Source organism: Argopecten irradians, chromosome 15 (genome assembly GCF_041381155.1).
Source record: "Argopecten irradians isolate NY chromosome 15, Ai_NY, whole genome shotgun sequence".
NCBI classification, from domain to species: Eukaryota; Metazoa; Mollusca; class Bivalvia; order Pectinida; family Pectinidae; genus Argopecten; species Argopecten irradians.
Genome location: NC_091148.1, coordinates 7,724,290 through 7,746,925, shown reverse-complemented (window position 1 = coordinate 7,746,925; position 22,636 = coordinate 7,724,290). Strand labels below are relative to the sequence as shown.

At 35.5% G+C, this 22,636-nt stretch overlaps 1 protein-coding gene across 1 annotated transcript; it reads left to right on the top strand.

Annotated features, from left to right (window-relative positions):
* Window positions 1-1,435: 1,435 nt before the first annotated feature.
* On the top strand, window positions 1,436-16,904 carry LOC138309804 (2-aminomuconic semialdehyde dehydrogenase-like). The gene is made up of 10 exons (XM_069251021.1): window positions 1,436-1,615; window positions 3,643-3,843; window positions 5,796-6,007; window positions 7,090-7,256; window positions 8,380-8,450; window positions 8,968-9,072; window positions 9,709-9,880; window positions 10,605-10,718; window positions 11,174-11,269; window positions 13,391-16,904. Exons 1-10 carry the CDS (start codon window positions 1,449-1,451, stop codon window positions 13,535-13,537), a joined length of 1,452 nt encoding a protein of 483 aa, XP_069107122.1. The 5' UTR covers window positions 1,436-1,448; the 3' UTR covers window positions 13,538-16,904.
* Window positions 16,905-22,636: the final 5,732 nt, after the last annotated feature.

Sequence of the window (22,636 nt, the reverse complement as noted above, 5' to 3'; positions counted from 1 at the left end):
AAATCTTAATTAGTGATTTGAGTTTTATTAGTTTTTTGTCATAATTAAGTCTAGGAATCTCATGAAGATTTACACTAAATTCTATTCCTAATAGTGTGAATTTCTCCTTCCCCCACTGTAAATTTAGCTCAGGTAAATAACAGTCTTGACTGTACTTTTTGCTCCCAATCCAAACTACCTGAGTTTTTTTCTACATTCATCTTTAATCCTGAAATTATTGCGAATTCTTTCAGTTCACTAACTGATTCCTTAAGTGACCTCTCATTTCCATCTGGTATAAGTGATGTATCATCAGCGTATTGTGATAATAAAATAGGACAGTTTTCAATATTCATACCCTTTATATTTTCTTTATTTCTTAATTTTGTGGCTAGTACTTCTGCACAGAGAATAAATAGGTATGGTGCCAATGGGTCACCCTGTCTACAGCCCCTCTTAATGTCAAAAAATGAAGATAAGTTACCCCCCTGATTTATTGTAGAGTGAACATTTTTGTGTAAAGTTTTAAACCAATGGATAATACCTTTGCCAAAACCAAAGAGAACAAGAGGTTTTTTTCAATAAATAGCCAAGAAACTGAATCAAACGCTTTTTCAAAATCAATCATCAGTAGCATACCCGGTATATCATTTTCTTCAGAATATTGCATAATATCATATATCAATCTTGTGTTCACACCAATATAACGTCCTGAAATATTCTTAATGCTAATAGTGCAATATCTAGGTGAAAATTCTGACATGTTATTTTTTCTTTAGTAGGACCTAATCTATTGAAAACCATTTGGTTTGATCAAGGATTTATAAGTGAGACGTCATTGGTTTGATGAATGGACAGACAACAATAATTACTTTGAAAACTATAGACAGGGCAACGCTTATATGGCAAGCCGTTTGGGTTTTTACCTATTGAAATGAAGATAACTCTATTTGAAATAAAGATATCTTTAATTGAATTAGATATATCTGTATTTGAATTAGAGATATCTCTATTTCGTGTTTAATTAGAGATATCTCTATTTTAAATAGAGATATCTGTAATTCAAATACAGACATCTCTAATTCATTTAAAGATATCTATAATTCAATTAAAGATATCTCTAATTCAAATACAGATATCTCTAATAGTTGTAGAAATCTTTATTTTGAATACAGATATCTTCATTTCAATAGGTTAAAACCCAAACGGCTTGCCATACGCTTAATGTCCATAAATGCATGTTGCCTTCAGATTTTTTTCTCCTGAACTGCCTCCAGATTTTTTTAATGAGATACTCCAGGGGTGTATATAACATCAATGATAGTAACCGATCGACTATTGAGGATGTTTTCATAGTAAGAATGCACCTAACTAGGTGTAGTTATTTTTTAAAGATTAGCGCCAAAAGAAGTTTCCAAGTTATCCAATCAAATACCTCGTTACATATCGAGCACCTGTCACCGTCAGCCATGGAGGAAGTAGTTGTAGCAAACTTTATTAACGGGGAATTTGTGCCTGCAAGTTCTTACGTTCCAAGTTTTGACCCGTCGACTGGAAAAGTATGGGCGAAGATTCCAGACAGTGGTGCAGAGGAGGTCGACAAGGCCGTGACAGCGGCGAAGACGGCCTTCAAAACGTACGTTATGTCAAGCGTGACCTGCTTTCGTTTTGACCTAATGTCAACTGGGTCATGTTTGTGACACTTATTTATAGCTTTAAGTGACTTTAAGAAAATGTAGTAACATTGATATTGTATTTCCAATGAGCATGTGTCCCTTAGAAATGTGTCATCATTCTGTAAAGTAGTCTATGGCTATCAATATAGTATCTTTTAATGTGTTGTAGTAGATCTAGACTTACTCAAGTCCGCTTGTATGTAGTTTGTGTGAGCATAGAAAATGTAGTAACATTGATATTGTATTTCCAATGAGCATGTGTCCCTTAGAAATGTGTCATCATTCTGTAAAGTAGTCTATGGCTACCAACATAGTATCTTTTAATGTGTTGTAGTAGATCTAGACTTACTCAAGTCCGGATCCGGTTGTATGTAGTTTGTGTGAGCATAGAAAATGTAGTTACATTGATATTGTATTTCCAATGAGCATGTGTCCCTTAAAAATGTGTCATCATTCTGTAAAGTAGTCTATGGCTACCAATATACTGAATATAGTATCTTTTAATGTGTTGTAGTAGATCTAGACTTACTCAAGTCCGGATCTGGTTGTATGTATAGTTTGTGTGAGCATATATAGAATGGAGGTCTAAGCTTGCTAAATCCCCTCACTTGATTTTTTCTTTACTCTCTGAAGAATGAAGATATGAAATGATTGGCTGATAACTGATATGTCAACTAAAATAAATCATTTCAATTTTAAATTGAAAAATTGTAATTCATTAACATGCAGGGTTTGTTGAGTACATTTACATATACATAGGTATACATATACAATGTGTATATTTTTTGGGATGTGAGCGAGTAATATACAGTATATTCGACTCTTGACATTTCCTTAATATGGCCTTTTGAATGTGTGACACTATACAAATATCGACCTGTTTTGTGGATACTGTGATTTATTAACTCGAGGAAGTGATATTACCCGAGGCATTTACATGATGTAAACCATTTGACTACATGTATATGTACATGTTTTTCATCTTCATGATAATGAGTAGCCCCTCTTCCCAATACTCAATAGTTCTGTTGAATAATTTCAAGAGAAAAATGAAGGCTGATAATATAAAAAAAATAATGAAAACATCACGTAATACATGTTAATTATTATTTGAAAAGTCTGAAAAATGTACACACAAATATTGGCAGGTTTACATTGATTCCAGCAAACCTGCTGCTCTCCGTCACATCTCGCTGAATGATGACGTCACAATAGATTTTCGACGTCACGGAAATTCCCTTTACACTATCTATTTGGGTATGATCTGAACCCATTGGAATCTTATGTCAACCTGTGAAGTGATTGTGACGTCATTCAGGATTTCTATATTTTTGGGTATGACCTGGGGGTTCTGGAATCTTATATCAACCTGGGATGACATCACAATGTATAGTTCGAAAATTCCTGGTTGATATCGTGTTGTAACGCAGCGAGAAAGTGTAGTTTCAGCCAATCAGGAGTGAGCAAAACACACATCCATATAATAATTAGTAATAAACTTTCACAGTAACTGTTCTGATAATTTTAAAGTCACAAATTGTTCCTGCTGCCTAGTCAGCCTAGTGGTAATTAATGTCAGTGGCAACCCTACTAATCTCTAAGCAACTCCCCAAGATTTCTGTTCAGACAGTGTCATAGTTCAGATTTGTATCTTAAAGATGCTTCTCCGCTGACGAAAGTTATTTTTTCTCTGTCAAAAACCGTAGCAAACTAATTGGTAATTTTCTTCAGTTACAAATATTACTTTCTTTACACCATTACCATTGTGCATGCACCAAAAGCAAATTAAATTATTTTATATGTACATATATTTTTATGCTAATTACACACATATATACACGATTAAACATCAGTTATTGTTCAAATGATGAATATCGTTTATGCTCTGTTGGTGTTGGAGCATCTTTTATGAGTGTGATATCAACTTTACATCAACCTAAACAAGTATATCAATGGCCTGTCACTCAGATTTGTGTGTTACCTACAGGTGGTCTGTGAAATCAGCCGAGGAACGTTCTAAGGTCCTGATGAAAATCGCCGAGAAGTTGGAGGCTCGAATGGCCGAATTTGTCGAACTGGAGTCACGTGACCAGGGTAAACCGTTGTGGCTGTCGAAGGCTGTAGACATTCCGAGGGCAGTCCACAACTTCCGTGTGTTTGCATCGTCTGTTTTACACGATACAAACAGGTATAATTAGTAAAATTACGCTGGAAAGTTGTTTTTTTCCAAAATTTTGTAAAACAGAGTGCATGATTTAATTTACAAAGATTTAATCACCACTCACAGACTTTGCTAGGGATTGAACTAAAAAAAATTGGCTTATGTACTAGTCAACTGTTTATAACTAAACGATCAAGTTTGCAGTATTTGGTATTGGATTTATTGGGTTATTTTGACCTGATTACAGTGTTGATGTTAACTGTATTACTTATCGATACTTGTGCCTGTTTACCACCTCCTGGTGAACTGTATTACTTATCGATACTTGTGCCTGTTTGCCACCTCCTGGTGAACTGGACAAGCTAAGTAATAAACAGAAATTGAAGTTGTTTACACTATTTGTACTGTTTGTTCTTTGTCACCTTAAGGTAGGTCCATACTTTTGAAAATCACGCCAATTCATTTGACGCTATACCGGAAGTTGCGGAGGTTGTTTTGAATTCCAGAATGGTTTCCGATACACCACGACATCACACTTGAATATTTTTTCAATAGGTGAAAATTGTCTACATATAATATTGAATGTTTAAAATCATTAAATAAATCAAATAAAAGCAGTGAAGTGAAAATTATATGATATCTCTGAGGTTTTTGCGGTCCCTGTCGTAAATGGGAATGGATTTTTAAACACCGGAAATGCCGTTCGTCGCTATAAATCATAAGACGGGACCCGGCCGGACCGAAATTCCGGAATTCTAAAAAAATCGCATACGCATTTCCTTTAAACACACAATTTGGAGAAAATCATAAAAACAAACAGACATAAACCAGATATAATATCACAAAAACGTATGAACTGATGTGGAATGTTTTTTTGCGGCATGATTTTCAAAAAATAGTCAAATATAACCCATCTTAGCACTAGATGAAATGGGGGTAGGGTTGAGAGTTACAAACTTCAAGCTTACAAAATTGTGAAATTTTGATCGAGGACCCTGTGTTTTTATATGATATTTGAAAAACATATTACCTTGGGCATATCATATACAAATATTGTGAAATTGACATGGGTTTTCATTTCCTTTTTGGCCTATTCATTGATTTTTTACAGGCGAAAATATGGCAAAACATGGTAATTACGTATAGAAACGGTCCTGGGAAATAACAAAGATTAGTTAGCATTTGTAAAAATAAAATAGTTTTGTATATTGTTCTATCGTAAGAAATTTAGGACAAAAAATCAACAGGATCGAGACTACATTCACCCTAATATTACAGAAAACATAATTTTATGAACTTTTCTATTTTCGGTCAGCAAATTTGCATGGATGGTATATTTCAAGCTCAAATATCTCAAAAAGTAGTTCGAGAACACCCATTTATCTTCACAGATTTGAAATCTTCATGAAAAATGCAAGAAAATAAGACCTGTTAGAAAAAAATGACATGGGTTTTTCCAAAAGTATGGAGCTATATAACCTTAAAACAAACAAGGGTTACTAAATACAACAAAGTTATCCATTTAGTTAGCCAAGCTGAGCAAGTATAAACCATGATTATATATACTGTCTTTTTAAAAATGATCTTGCCCTCACAGAGGCAATCAGCAATATTTAAGGATTGCATGAATCTTGCTTTGGTCGATTTCATGGGATGATGAATTTAGTGTCTAATGAAAGGCAGAATATAATTCTGGATTTATGTCGGGCCCAATCTAAATAACAGTGCACACACCAAATAATTTTGATATGAATTTAGTCACACTAAAACATTTTCAATTTCCGATGATATATTCAGGGGTTTCAATATCAGGGGGTACTCAGGACCTTTTGCCGGTTGAACCTATCTGTGGTACCGCCTGATTTGGGCTAAATCACATTAGATAGCATACAGATGGTATAGAAAAGTACCCCCTGAAATTGCAATTGTACCGCCTCTCCTGAAAGATAATGGAACCCCTGTATATTATTTGATGATAGGTCGTCTGTGATGAATGCGGCTAATGCAGTGAACTACACAGTAAGGGATCCCGTGGGGGTGGCAGGTCTGATCAGTCCTTGGAACCTTCCTCTTTACCTACTCTCATTCAAGATAGCCCCCGCCATCGCGGCTGGTAATACCGTGGTCGCCAAACCCAGCGAGATGACATCAGTGTCGGCATGGAAACTGTGTGAAGTCTTCAATGAAGCAGGTAAGATTTCAAGTACTGTATTGTGGATTCAAAGGAGGAAATTGAATTTTTAACAAATAATCGTCTCATGATCAGACTTATTGAGTATAATGTTGTTTATCCAATTACAACCACAGGGACCTGGCCCAACATTTCAACCAATGGCTGGGAACATTATAGGCAAATAATTTGTTTGTTGGAAATTTATGTGAAGTCCCTATGTTTCCAGCTATTTATTTCATAAATAAAATTTTGACTACGACAAAAAACTATCATGTCAGCAAATTGACCATTGTAATTTGCTGCAGAAAACAAGATCAGAAATCAAATCATTTCTCCTTGGAAACCCAATTAAATAACCACAAGCCCTGCAACTCGGTTGTGAGTTTGAATTCCTTATGGGGCAGTTGCCAGGTACAAAACACTGGTGGGTGGTTGTTCTCAAAGTACTCCGGTTTTCCTCCATCATGAAACCTGGCACGTCCTTACATGACCCTGACTGTTACTAGGAGGTTAAACTAACAAAACAAAACCAAGGTGTAACTTACTAAAAAGGTTCTTGTGTTGTTTTCACCCGATACAATTTTCTTTTAGACCAGTGTTTTTCCTGGGCATTTTGGGAAATTGCCACCTAGTGAAAATTGGGAAATTTTGTGCGATAAAAGTATGAAATGATAAATTTTAACGGTGTTTATGGAAATTTTGGGAAAAGTAGAAATAAACAATTATCCTTCTCTAAGAATCAAGTGTAAGAATGTATACTAAAATACGACGTTCAGACTTGGGATTTCAGTAATTTTTTCGTTTCGTCACACAAAATAGGCGTCAACTCACTGATTTGGGAAATTTAGACATAGATATGGGAAAAAATAACAAGAAATACAATTGGGAATGGGGTCTTATTTCGGCCCCAAATATATAGGCAGGAAAAACACTGTAGACACCCAATATTTTTCCATATTATGTCACTAACAAACTATGTTTCTAATAAAATCCTTGTGTTGTTTTCACCCGATATAATTTTTCTTTTAGACACCCAATATTTTCTATATTAGGTCGATAACAAACTGTGTAATATTATCCTTGTATTGTTTTCAATCTAGGTGTACCTCCTGGTGTGATCAACCTCGTGTTCGGTGTGGGGCCCAAGGCGGGGGAAGCTATCGTAGTCCACCCTGATGTGCCCCTGATATCGTTTACAGGGGGTACTGTGACAGCCAAACGACTGAAGACCTCAGCTGCTCCGTTTAGCAAAAAACTATCACTGGAGGTACTATATGTTACTGTTAAGGGCCTACTGTAAGCCAGTTTAATTTTGCTTGATCAAGAATATGTTTTTGAATATGTTAAAATTAATGCAGACACGAAACTACAGTAAGCTACTTTAATTTTGCTCGATCTAAAATATTTGTTTGAATATGTTGAAATTAACGAATATGTAACAAAATATACTTCAGGTATATGCAATGTTAAAAGTGTTTTTTTCAGTACATTAGCCCCTTGTTACATCGAACACTTGCGTCCCAAGCCCAAACCAACAAGTATGCACACTTTCTAGACAACAGGATCCAGGTTATTTAATCAATAATCAAAATTATTCCCTGATGTTTTGTCCTGGTTGTCAGTTTTCCGAACTTTTATCCATGTCAAGATTATCTTGGTACAGTATGTTCATAAAGTGATTCTTTTTAATATAACCTATCTCAAGCCATGAAATGTAGTGGCACATTGTGTAACACGAGAGGAGAAAATGTAGCAGCCAGACCTGGATTCGAAACCGTGACCCTCCGAACTCTAGCCGAGTGCTCTCCCGATTGAGCTCCCTGGTCACCTTTGTTCGACCCAGTCATATCCCACTACACTTTGTTGTATAAAATATTCTTGTTCCGTCCTGTACCATCCTCGTCCTGTACCATCCTCGTCCTGTACCATCCTCGTCCTCATCCTCGTCCTCGTCCTGTACCATCCTCGTCCTGTACCATCCTCGTCCTGTACTGTGTACTGTTCCCTCACTGTCCTTTTCAGTCCTGTTCTGAACTTCTGACCCATCCCACATCGATGGAGTGGCAATTACGCCTGACAAACATTTTTTACCACTTCTACTTGTATCCTATTTCGTGCATACAGAGTTATCTTCCTTGTGGGTACGTATCACTTGTGACATCATTACTTTGAAAGCACAAATTATGTCATTTTCTCAGCAAAATATATATTGTTATGCTCACAAATGCTGCATGCATGACGTAAACACCAATACCCACCAACAAGGAAAGATAACTCTGTAATATACAATTGGAGAATAATTTTATATTATACACCTGCACATTTTACTGTGACTTTTCGTACTGGATAATTTAAGGTGCCGAAATTACCTCTTGACTTTTCCATTGTAGCTCGGAGGTAAAAATCCAGCAGTGATCTTCGCTGATGCTGACATGGAAAAATGCATCGCTACAACTATTAGGTAAAGTTTGTTTAAAAAAAAAAAAAAAAAAACATGAACATCACAGAAATTGCTATTGTTTGTCAGATTCGGGACATTTCTTTGCTTTTATAAAATAAATCAACATTAAATATGCTCCACTGCTCACAAATGGTATTTTTGCTCTATCAAAACAGGAGCAGACAATTTAGTATTTTCAGTTACAAAAAATACTTACTTTACACCATTACCACCATTGACAAGTTTGAGCTTCTAACTTTACTTCAGAGTTGAAATTGAAAAAAAATAATTTAATTTCATTGCACTATGCCCTATATGGAATGAAAACTGATTGAGTAAATTATTTTATATTATTTTTTTTGTGTTAATTAGACACACATATATAAACGATTACCCACACCAATTATTGTTCAAATGATGAGTATTGTTTATGCTCTGTCGGTGGTGGAGCATCTTTAATAATAAATATCAGGCAGAGAATTAGCTTGCTGGTATATATAAATGCAGCAAGTTTTAAATTTTTCTGTTTGTATTTCAGGTCAAGTTTTTTGAACCAGGGTGAGATTTGTCTGTGCACCAGTCGTATATATGTGGAGAAGCCTGCCTATGAGGATTTCCTAAAGAAATTTGTAGAGGAAACCAAGTATGTGGACATCAATAATGCTAACAAGTTGTATTATATCTAAGCATACATCTACAAATACCTAAATATTTTTTACTTTCATTTAAGGTTTGATACTGGTATTCAAAACCGATAAAGTATTATTACTTGTTTTAAAAATTACTGATGTACAATTTTAAAAAGTACTGAAATTCTTATGGATATTGGAGGTTGGGGGAGAGAAGATTTTTGAAAACAATCCACCTGTATAAGTGACAAAATGAAGAAGACAGGCAATGTGTAAAAGAACATGATCTTTATAAATGTTGCAGTTCTGCTCGATAGTGAAAAAGACTTTTATTTACAACAACTACGTATACACTGAAAGAATATTTCTGAGATTTCTTATTTTAATTCCTTTCCTATTATTTTTGACTGATCAGAAAATAACATGTATTTGACTGACAAGCAGCCATTTTGGATTTTGAAAAATTTTGTTAAAATGCCTGCAGGTAGAGTTAGGATTAATTCTCCACAGCATTGTTTCAATAGAAGAATGAAAGAAAGTATATCAGAGAAAAGTTAAAATCTATCGTTCATTGACCAATAAAGATAATTCAGTTGGTGACACCAAGACCCTTCTTGAATCTTTTGTTAAAACGGCTAATTTCTTGACAGGAAGTTAAAGGTTGGAAACCCAAGAGAGGACAGCAGCTTTATGGGGGCTCTGATCAGCAAGGAACACCTGGAGAAGGTCAAAGGGTATGTGAAGGTCGGAGTGGAGGAAGGAGCCACTATAGCCTGTGGTGAAGGAAAAGAATCTCTCGACCTGCCAGCTGAATATAAGGATGTAAGATCCTATGATTGTTTGTGTTATACAAAGCATGTAACTCATGTGTTTATTTAAGTTTTGATACTCAAGAAAGCAATGAGAATATGGCAAATATTTAGGGTTCAGAATCTGATATACAATTTACATTTTTGACTTCTTCTCCAAAAATTATACAGCAAATAAAGGCATATTTATTAAGGCCGATTAAAATAGAGAATTATGATGCCCCCATCCCCCAGGGGGTTATGGGAGGTACCAAAAGGGGTAACAAATACTGACAAAAATTCAAAAAAATCTACTGCTTAAAGCCCAGATGTGATAGAATCAAATACTCATCATAGATAGAAGACCCTGTACAACAATCGTGAAATTCATGGCCCTGGGATCTCTTATTTGATTAAACTGTCGGGGTCATTCCATCTTTGCATGTTACTGAGTTATCTGCTCCTGCATGTAGGTATCGTTATATGTAATTATTTTATAACAAAAAAAATAAGACATGTCGCTCACAACATAATGACATAATATTAACATTCGTCTTCGCATATTACAAAATTATCTGCCCCTTGCATGTAGGTATTGATTATATGTAATTTTTTCAAGACCAAAAAGAATAAGATGACTGTCACTCACAAAATTATGACATAATATTTACATGCAATTCCTATCCAGAAGGGCAGATAACTCTATATTATTCAAACCGTTGATTGCATGAAGATCTGAATTTTTTCTTTGTTACCAGGGATACTATATGAGGCCAACCGTATTCACAGACCTGAAGGATGACTCGCGTCTGATGAAGGAAGAAATCTTCGGCCCTGTTACATGTGTTGTACCTTTCGACACAGAGGAAGAGGTATTGTTTTATGTGTATCTATGGGAAAATGTAAATATTATGAAAACATTATCAGTATGATATTATTTTGGAAAACAGAGGAAGAGATCTTACTTTATCTATATTTATGGAAATAGGAAAATATTATGAAAATATCATCAGATGAGTATGAACTTGTCTTAGACCCAGATGAAGAGATATTGTTTTTTGTTTGTCTACGGAAATAAAGAAATGTTATGAAAATATTTTCAGTAAAATGACATTTTTATAAGTGTATTGGAAGGTTGCACTTAAAAGTCTTACATGAAATTGTTCTAATCATTCCTGAACCGACAGTACAGAAATGTGAAAGGTGAATAGAAAGATAACACTTGTGTTGTTTTACGTTTATATAACAAGTGATTATGGAAACCTAGTTTGTTTATAATATTGAACTAGTCTTTTAATTGGTCTCTTATTTGTTCTTTTATTGACAGGTGATTGTGAAGGCAAATGATGTACAGTATGGATTGGCAGCGACAGTGTGGACTCAAGATGTTTCCCGTCTCCACAGAGTCTCCAGGAAAATACAGGTAACTCCATTGGTCTCCTGTTCTCATGGTAACGAAATACAATGGAAACCCAGTCTTATGATAGAAAGTTTGCTGAAATATCTGATAATATAGAAAACACACAAAAAATTTCTTATAAGGTTGCATCTTCCCTGACAACTTTAAATATTATGTTTAAAAACAAAAACAAACTAGTTGGTACTTTTCAGCATTATCAATGAGCATCTTAATTAATTTTCTCTCATAGCTGGCCATGTAAGATAGAGTTGTCCCATGAAAGACAGCTATGTAAGATAAATCTTTCTCCCATAGTTCAGAGGGATATCCCGCGGTTGCTAGGGAAAAGATATCTCTATCTTACAAAGGGGGAGGGGGTGTGTGTGTGTAAGACAGCTCTCACGCGCTAGACAATAACGTGACGTCATCAATTCAAGTTGCGTAACTGGGCGAGCATTGAAGATGACGTCATCAATTTTGATGCATAATGACGTTCCTGCGATAATGGCGCGATGAAAAAGCTGGAAACCAAGTGGAATTTCGTCATTTTACTACTTAGTATGGGGAAAAAAGAATCAAACATGGGTCTGTGAAGTGGACAGGGATATCTCAACCCTCATGAAAGATTTTGACCGTCAACACTCGGCAAGCCTCGGGTTGACCGACCAAAATCTTTCACGAGGGTTGAGATATCCCTGTCCACCTGACAGGCCCATGTTAGATTCTATTATTCTTACATAGCCATGACGTCACAATTGAAAAACAATGAGATGACGCCATATCACATCAAAGTTGACTTCATTTTCCTTCTATTCAATTGATTTGTTGGATTTCTTTACCATTTCATTTGTTAGTTTGCAATTCAAACCATTTTACCTAAGATTTCTTGTTTATATTTTCAATATAAACCAAACTTTGATGAGCTCTTTCGAATGACGTTCTTATTTTTAAAATCGATCAATTATTTAAGAAGTTAAGATTTTGTCACAAAATAGCTGCCTAGCTCACCTTTCGTGCAAGTAATTCAACGTGCAATGTGAGAAAATAATTCTTGCATTTGTAAATTATGTAGAATAGAGCTATTGTAACCTCGGGTAGAATAGCTCTATCCTACATATGTACATATGAAAGAGTCATATAAATCTTTAGAATTAAAAAATGTGAATTGCATCACAAAAAATGTCCTTGGCTTTATGTCCTACAATATATATGGATTGAAGTACTGTTTGGGCCATGAAAAATGCACAAAAAGTAAAACAATTTTAACTCACGCCATATATACACAATATATGTAAGTGTTGACTTGACATACTCTGTACAGGGTGGTCCAATTGTTCAAAGGATGGATAAGGCTTATGCCACATTAAGGACAATTTTTAAATCAAGATAAAATCATCTCTAGATATTGAATACAACTTTCGTACTATTTTACCATTTTAGAGTGGATATAATCACTGGTTTTACATCAAATGAGAATATGAAAATTTCACTCATAAAGACTAATAAAAATTCCATGTTCAGTAAATACCTACAACATTTAGATCCGTCAGAGTTGCTTCCCTTGGCTTCTCCTTCTCTGTCTTTGTTGACCGGCAGAGGGACCTCCGGTTTGTAGGCATTTTCCCTTGGCTAAATAATTTTAAGCATATTCTTTTAAACATGATATTTATGCATCAACACTAAGTTTAAACATTATATCATGGTTTGATGTGGGCAGTTTTCCTAATTGATGTTAATTAATATGATTTTTGAAAGCATTGATATAAGTAATTTTACCTGGTTTTTAGAAAATCAAACATTCAAAATGTGAAGTGTATTTTGTTTTATTAATATATAAATTAGAAAAAAATTCTTTCCAAAATCGTACTCAAAGCATCTGAAAATTACTGAACTTTTTAACATATCAAAGTTATTCTGCTGTATTTAACCATTTAAAAAACCCAAAGTACATGCGGAGGTACGTACATCTGCCGATCGTAAAAATGGTGGAGTTGCCAATCTCTCTAATATACGTTTCAGGTGAAATGAAGGGAAGTAACTCTAGATCTGACAGATCAGAGTGAAACGAAGGGAATTAACTTTGATAGATCAAAATGCATCTACATGTGCCCAAATTAAATATAAAATACCCATGGTTTGTTGTAGGCAGGGACTGTATGGGCCAACTGCTGGTTGGTACGGGACCTTAATATGCCGTTCGGTGGAATGAAGGATTCTGGGACAGGACGGGAAGGCTGTGTGGATTCAATGGACTTTTATACAGAGCAGAAAACAATATGTCTCAAATTGTAGACATCAGAGGTTGTTAAAGAGATTTTATATCATCTGCTGCTTAAACAGGTATATTCAATAAGGTTGTTTGTTGAATTTTTTACTTTTTATTTCTTTTTGTACACATTGCGCATTATCTATAATGCAACAATCAAATCATTTACACATTGAAATTGAAGTACATGTGCATTGTAGCACAGTTAAAAATATATTGCAGGATAGTAAGAAATATATTTCAGGTTAGTGAGAATTATATATCAGGATAGTGGGGAAAATTCCATTGCTATGATGAGCAACTATTTTGAAAGTTTCATAATTTTATATGGCATATTTTCTTTATGTATTTTCACACTGTAAAAATTTGCATCAGTGATACTGCCACCAAACTTTAAATTTTGTAACAGCCGGCTTCACTTTATATGACTGACTCCATTTGTAAACCAAGTACTTAAAAATTTTGTTTCTAATAGAAGTGTCCTATAATTATGAAACCTATTTGGTAAGACACATTATGGACTGCAATGGAGAAAAATATCAGTCTCACAAAGAAAAAAACTTAACTTGATGGTCTTTTGTTGTTACACTTGAATGAAGGTTGAAAAGGGAGTTAGCATGCATTCTGGATGCTATAAACTACAAATACATTTGTGAAATGTAAGTAATTTTACAAATTGAAAGTATAAACTAGGTTGCTTGGCCTCCAGTACCTTTGTTCAATATTCTCTAGAAGGAAGCGTCATGGTACAGAACTTTGGGCAGAAATTCTAGTAAGTTAATGCTATTCTATTGAGATTTTTGAAGTTGAAGAGTTTGCTTATGATATATTTATGATAATAAGCCCTGATAGGCATATTGGTGTTACGTGGTTGAACCTGGCCTCAATTATCCGTCCATCGTAGCTGCTGATTCATAAGTGTCATTAAATTTTAGATTTATTAATGAGGTGATAATTCACTGGTTTTTTATAATCAATGTTGAAATTAAAAATCTAAAATCTAAAATTTGTTGATTTGACATCAGTTTTATGGATTATTTTCATGATACAAAATATTCATAGAATTTATGACGATGTGGCAACGTTGCCACTGTTAGAATATAGTGGTCTCTATATAGGCAGGTGCTATTTCAATGTATTATCACTTCAAAATGTATATGATATAACTGCCACATTCTAAATCTGTAACCAAAGCAAGCATGGTAGAATCAAACAAAACTGATTATAGAAAATTGTCAGCTTTTTTTCAGTCAGTTGTTCATAACAATCTTGCGGAAGATTTTAAAGGGACAATTCATTCTACGAGAACATTAAAATTTGTATATATATCGGAAAACCCCCAGTTCTAATGGAAATTAGATCAGTCGGTTTTACTGTGATATGTCAGAAAATCCCATGGTGGTGAAATGCGTGTGAAATGTTCAAACTCACTCGCTGTCCGCCATTACACATTGTGGTCGAATATCTTGTATGCCGAACCCAGTCCCTTGCTCGTAGAGTAATGCTACTTTTATCTAGAACAGCTGAAATCGCTCTTACAGAAATGTGTTTACCTTATTAGGTGAATTGTCTTGCCTAAAAAATCATTATATCACCTCCACAGTGGTTATGTAGTTCATTTGTTTAACGTGCGTGACTTTGGCTCGGATATTGGTACAGCGTACATATTGTACCTGCTTAATCGTATTGATCAACGATTTGTAATTACAACGGTATCAATTAAAATACTAAACAATGACGTGGAATTTGTCAATATCTTATGTTATATGTTTCATAAGAAATGTAGAACAATACATTTATGCCATATTTTGCTTCTTGGTTATGTAAAAGAATTAGCGTGAATGAATTGTCCCTTTAAAAGTTTATGTTATGTGCTTGAATTTACTTTATTGTTTTTAATTTAATTAATTTGACGAATCAAAAAATAGTTTACAAATACTTGTATTAAGAATAGCTTTCACATGATCATTATCTTTTATAATTTTATACTTTTAGTGCCTTTTTAAAAAGATGCTTAATGTTTGAACAATGGCCAGTGATAGTGGTGGATACATTGTTTTATTAAAACCATACATTCCATTTTTTATCAAAATCATCATTGATATATAAACTACGTTGTATATCAATCAGTTACACCATACAGAAAGGACTGGGATGTAATTTATTATGTCATGATGTTGATTTCTCCCACCATTCACTGATTTGTCACCAGTTTTAGCAGTTGCAGATTTCTCTGTCAATCCCTAGGGTGTGACAAATTGCGCACACTTACTTTTTGAACCTAAAGACAATTATGTGATGTCATGACTTCATGTGGTTTGACCGTGGCATGCATTGTCGATGACGTCATCAATATTGACGTGCAGACGATGGAACCATGTTCATGTCGCGGTGAAAATGCCTTTGTTTGGGCTATTATCTCCTCTTTTTTCTTTTGTATGTGGGAGAAAAAGAATCTTCCTATGAGGGTGTTACAACAAAATCACAACCCTCGGGGGAATTCCTGAATGTCCAACCCTCGGCAAGCCTCGGGTTGGGCGTTCATATATTACCCCCTCGGGTTGTGATTTTGTTGTCACACCCTCTAGGTAGGGAAAGATTCTATTATTCCACATCTGTTATATTTTTCCAAGGACTACGTCTTTGTATTTTCCGTATACTTCTACATGATAAATCAGCTGTGTATGCCATTGGTGCAAAAATACTTTCGCCAGTATGGCTTAATTATTAAAAAATCAGCGACCTACGGCTGTTATTGAATTGTGGGAAAAGTGAAACAGACCCATTTTACTATTGTTATAAAGTTGTGACATATATATTATATTATGTTAAACAGTATTTTTGAATCAGTATTATATCGAAGGACCATTCCTCTTTGAATACCATATAACCGGTTGTTTCGTGGGGATGATTATTTTTCGTGATTTTGCGGGAACCAGATTGTTGTTGCCTTGCAAGGCTATCCACGAAATAACAAGTCAATCATGTATACTCCCTAAGCATAATTATAAAGATCATTCTTTAAAAGTTGACCTTTGGTGATTTTATGTCGTAAATCTATTTATATTTATCCACCAAAATAACTGGCTCTACCATATACTGTAAACTAGCTTGTTTTGCGTGCGATTAATTTCCGATTATTAAGAATCACGAAAATAAATCGCGGTGAAATGTTTCAAAAACAGGAAAAGTAGAACTGAAGAGTTCTTGATCGCTAAGTTAAATACTCGCGAAGATATCTTCATGAAATTAAGTCGCCCCGAATATAAGTTGGTTTATAGTAAAACATTATTGAGGTAATTAATGATGGTCCTATCACGTGTATATCTTATGCATGAAGAACAATTATGCACATTTAATGTATTGAGGGAATACAATTTGAAAAATACATCACTAGAATTGTTTATTCATCTTTATGTAGTATGTTGTAGCAACATTCATTGCCAGTGTCACTCTTGTCTTCGATTGGGTTGTGTAGTGAAGGTTTATATACGTAAAGTGTAACATACGTTTGTTTGTTTGATTAATTAATGTCCTGTTAAATGCCAGGACTATATAAGGACGGCCTCCCATGTGTATAGTGTGTAGCGGGTATGAAGTGTGTGGTGCGTGTTTTGGGAGACTGCGGTATATTCGTTATGTGTCTTCTTGTATAGTGGTACTGTTGCCCTTTTTATAGTGCTATATCATTTAAACATGCTGCCGAAAACCCCAAGCAACACATCCCACCGGTCACAATATACTATATGCTGAGCGCTAAGCGGGAGCAGAAACTACCACTTTTATAGACTTTGATGTGTCTCGGCCAGGGATGATGAACCCAGAGCATACCTCAAAGGGGCGAGCGCTCAATTGAAGGCCAAAAATGAGACGGTGTGTTACAAACAAGGTTTTTGAAGGGGCTAATATGTTGAAGTGAAGATGATACAGAAGGTAGAGCAAGGAATTCCGATGTTTATGCCAAAAATGCCTGTTAAACGTACTACTTTATCTTAACGAAATGTTTCCAACCGTTCAAGACATATGATGCACTACACTCACCGTTGGGACATTGTTGTACCATTTAGTTTATATTGTCCATGATCCAATTTCGAAGAGGAAAAGCGAGTTTTGTTTGCACACATATAAATACTTATTGTTTGCTGTGATGTCACATACTCGAACAATTAATTGTAATAAAATACAACCTTAATGGGTACCTTATGCGTCACTGGATTGGAATATCTTACATCGACAATAAAATTAAAGTGAATAGTCGGGCAAAGAAAACCAGTCTAAATGCGTACATTGGCCTTCCAAAAGTTCTCACATATTAATACGACGGCCAAGTTCTGCTTAGTTTCCCAGTTCTGACCATTAAAGTAAAGAAAAGTTGAAAGCATTAAAAGCGAGGCTGCGTGGAAATGTAACCACGGACATAGTGAGCCGGGAGGACGTTTTAGAATTTCCATTCTTTAAATTAATTTCTTCGTACGCAGACAGATTTTGACGAAAGATTTTATTTTTCCATTTCATAAGAAATTATACTGGATACATTCACACCATTTTTACCGACTTTAGCCATCCTTGCCCGACTGTTCACTTTAAATTATAGGCCTATTTATTGAGGCAAGAATCATGTTGAGCAATGTTACAGTATATTGTCCCCCGCTCTCCCAATATATACAAAATAATAGTTTATTTAGCCGTAATTTAAATGGCCCGATACTTCTAAATCAGCTCGGTTGCATCCTTGATACTGTAGGAGTTACTATCACTGACGTAATATGCACCCCTGTAATACAACTAGAGATATCCAGGAAAAATCAAAGTACTTATAAAGTACTGTAAAGCTTTACCGTTGATAGAATATATATGCGTTGCAGGAGAGGTCATCTATATTTTCCAGTGCATTTTCAGGTTTTATAAGGCGTCACTTAATTAAAGTCAACGTAACTGGTGGGAAATTTTAACATGCTATTTTTTCTTCAGGAATCTGTTGAACACCACCAGATTTGATGAATTAAATTATGAAAATCATTAAAATGGACAGAAAGAAAATTATTAAGCCATATAAAGTCACAACACCCACTTTAAAGGGACAATTCACTCAGGCTAATTCTTTTATATAACTAAGAAGCAAAATATAGCATAAATGTATTGTTCTACATTTCTTATGAAACATATAACGTAAAACATTGACAAATTCCACGACATTGTTAAGTATCTTAATTAATATCGTTGAAATATCAAATCGTTGATCAATACGATTAAGCAGGTACAATACAGACGCTGTACCCATATCCGAGCCAAAGTCACGCACGTTAAACAAAAAAACTACATAACTATTGACAAGGTAATAAAATGATTTTTAGGCAAGATAATTCACCTAATAAGGTAAACACACTACTGACAGAACGATTTTAGCAGTTCTAGACAAAAGTAGCATTACTCTACGAGCAAGGGACAGGGTTCGGCATACAAGATATTCGACCACAATGTGTAATGGTGGACAGCGAGCGAGTTTGAACATCTACACACATGTCACAACCATGGGCTTTTCAGGCATATCACAGTAAAACCGACTGATCTAATTTCCATAAGAACTGGGTTTTTTTACGATATATGTACAAATTTTAATGTTCTCTTAGACTGAATTGTCCCTTTAAGTACAGTATGTAGTCTTGTTTTATGCCTTATGTATGTTTAGATGGAAACTTACCTACAGAAATCACTCTATTTTTAGCCCACCATCATCAGATGCTATTTCGTTATTTCTCAGAAAATACTGAAGTGATTTTATATGTAGGTTCCCCTGGGACCCAACTTGTGCAAATTGCATTTTGGGACTGATCTGTCAACAAGATGGCCGCCAGATTTTTAGCCCACCATCATCAGATGGTGGGCTATTCAAATCGCCTTTCGTCCGTGGTCCGTCGTCCGTCCGTCCTTCCGTCCGTCCGTCCGTCCTTCCGTCCGTCCGTCCGTCCGTTAACAATTCTTGTTACCGCTATTTCTCTAAAAGTACTGAAGGGATCTTTCTCAAATTTCATATATAGGTTCCCCTAGGACCCTAGTTGTGCATATTGTATTTTGGGACTGATCGGTCAACAAGATGGCCGCCAGGCAGCCATCTTGGATTTTGATAGTTAAAGTTTGTTACCGCTATTTCTCAGAAAGTACTGAAGGGATCTTTCTCAAATTTCATATGTAGGTTCCCCTAGGACCCTAGTTGTGCATATTGCATTTTGGGACTGATCGGTCAACAAGATGGCCGACCAGCCGCCATCTTGGATTTTGATAGTTAAAGTTTGTTACCGCTAATTCTCAGAAAGTACTGAAGGGATCTTTCTCAAATTTCATATGTAGGTTCCCCTAGGACCCCAGTTGTGCATATTGCATTTTGGGACTGATCGGTCAACAAGATGGCCGACCGGTGGCCATCTTGGATTTTGATAGTTAAAGTTTGTTACCGCTATTTCTCAGAAAGTATTGAAAGGATTGTTCTCAAATTTCATATGTAGGTTCCTCTAGGACCCTAGTTCTGCATATTACATTTTGGGACTGATCGGTCAACAAGATGGCCGACAAGCAGCCATCTTGGATTTTGATAGTTAAAGTTTGTTATGGCTATTTCTCAGAAAGTATTGAAGGGATTGTTCTCAAATTTCATATGTAGGTTCCCCTAGGACCCTAGTAGTGCATATTGCATTTTGGGACTGATCAGTCAACAAGATGGCCGCCAGGTAGCCATCTTGGATTTTGATAGTTAAAGTTTGTTACCGCTATTTCTCAAAAAGCACTAAAGGGATCTTTCTCAAATTTCATATGTAGGTTCCCCTAGGACCCCAGTTGTGCATATTGCATTTTTGGACTGATCGGTCAACAAGATGGCCGCCAGGTAGCCATCTTGGATTTTGATAGTTAAAGTTTGTTACCGCTATTTCTCAGAAAGCACTAAAGGGATCTTTCTCAAATTTCATATGTAGGTTCCCCTAGGACCCCAGTTGTGCATATTGCATTTTGGGACTGATCGGTCAACAAGATGGCCGACCGGTGGCCATCTTGGATTTTGATAGTTAAAGTTTGTTACCGCTATTTCTCAGAAAGTATTGAAGGGATTGTTCTCAAATATCATATGTAGGTTCCTCTAGGACCCTAGTTCTGCCTATTGCATTTTGCGACCACCATCTTGGATTTTGAAAGTTTAAAGTTTGAAAAGCAGAAAAAAGAATTGTAAGTTTGAAAAGTAGAGAAAAGATCCCTCTTTCATTTGTCAGACATAGATCAATCTTTGGTGGGCACCAAGATCCCTCTGGGATCTCTTGTTATAGTTACAGTTTGTTATCGCTATTTCTCAGAAATTACTGAAAGGATCTCTCAAATTTCATATGTAGGTTCCCCTAGGGCCCTAGTTGTGCATATTGCATTTTGTAACTGATTGATCTACAAGATGGCCAAGAGGCGGCCATCTTCGATTTGATAGTTACCACTATTTCCCAGAAATTACCGAAGGGATCTCTCTCAAATTCCATTCGTTAGTTCCCCTTTGGCCCTAGTTGTACATAATGCCTTTTGAGACTGATCAGTCAACAAGATGGCCAACCGCCTTCCATCGTGGATTTTGTTGTTGAAGTTTGTTATCGCTATTTCTCAGAAAGTACTCAAGCGATCTGTCTCAAATTTCAAATGTTTAATTAATTAAAATATATGTCATTAATACAAAAATATAAATAACCATTCAAACTATCATTAATCACTTGAATGAAGTAATTATCCTATAACAAATTCAGTGGTTGGTCCATCCAGTATATCGGTTTCTCAGGCCACATGACCACAGCTACTATAAAATTTTTCAACTGCTGACATTCAGTTTCAATATAACTTAAAGGGACAATTCAGTCTAAGAGAACATTAAAATTTGTACATATATCGGAAAAAAACCCAGTTCTTATTGAATAGCCCATGGTTGTGACATGTGTGTAGATGTTCAAACTCGCTCGCTGTCCGCCATTACACATTTTGTCGAATATCTTGTATGCCGAACCCTGTCCCTTGCTCGTAGAGTAATGCTACTTTTGTCTAGAACTGCTCAAATCGTTCTGTCAGTAGTGTGTTTATCTTATTAGGTGAATTATCTTGCCTAAAAATCATTTTATCACCTTGTCAGTGGTTATGTAGTTTATTTGTTTAACGTGCGAGACTTTGCCTCGGGTATGGGTACAGCGTCTGTATTGTACCTGCTTAATCGTATTGATCAACGATTTGATATTTCAACGATATTAATTAAGATACTTAACAATGTCGTGGAATTTGTCAATGTTTTACGTTATATGTTTCATAAGAAATGTAGAATAATACATTTATGCTATATTTTGCTTCTTAGTTATATAAAAGAATTAGCCTGAGTGAATTGTCCCTTTAATATAACACATGAATGAAGCCTTCAAGTGAGTGCCGACCGCCGTAGTTTTAGAAACGAAGGGAAATAACTCTTCAGAAATTTTCCCCATGTCTCGAGAATGGATACCAAGGACGTATATGAGACTTATAAATCCTTGGTCAAATGAAGCGATCGAGTCAGAGTCAAATATTGAAGGACCACGTGTAGACTCTATTACTAGATCTCGACGAGACGAACAACTATGATTCAATGGACTCCAAATTCCCTTATCCCGCGCCTTAAAGTTTCTCTACTAATTTGAATTTTGACACCATTTTCGAAAAACATCACTGATTACCCATGTCCAGTCTTAAATATATATTGACCGTCCGAATTATGACGACCTTATCTAAACTTACCATCACTAGTCTTTTTCATCGGGACATGTCTAAAACTATAGCCAGGACTAAATAAAATTGTCCGTGGTCAATAACTAATTTGTTATGACTTGCGTATTCATAAAACCGGTCTTGTGTACGTATTGTGTATCGTCTCTAATTTAGCTAACGACCGCTACATAGCTTTACCAATATACTTCCAGGAATTCATGTTTAAAAAAGGAACTTTATCGGTTTCTCAATATGAGTTTCATACTCATTGTATAATGAAGATGGCCTTTATTTTAAGCTAAATATATGCATGCCTCATCCCCAGACGACACTCTTCAGCCTCCCGCTGTGATAGACACCCGCTGTGATAGACA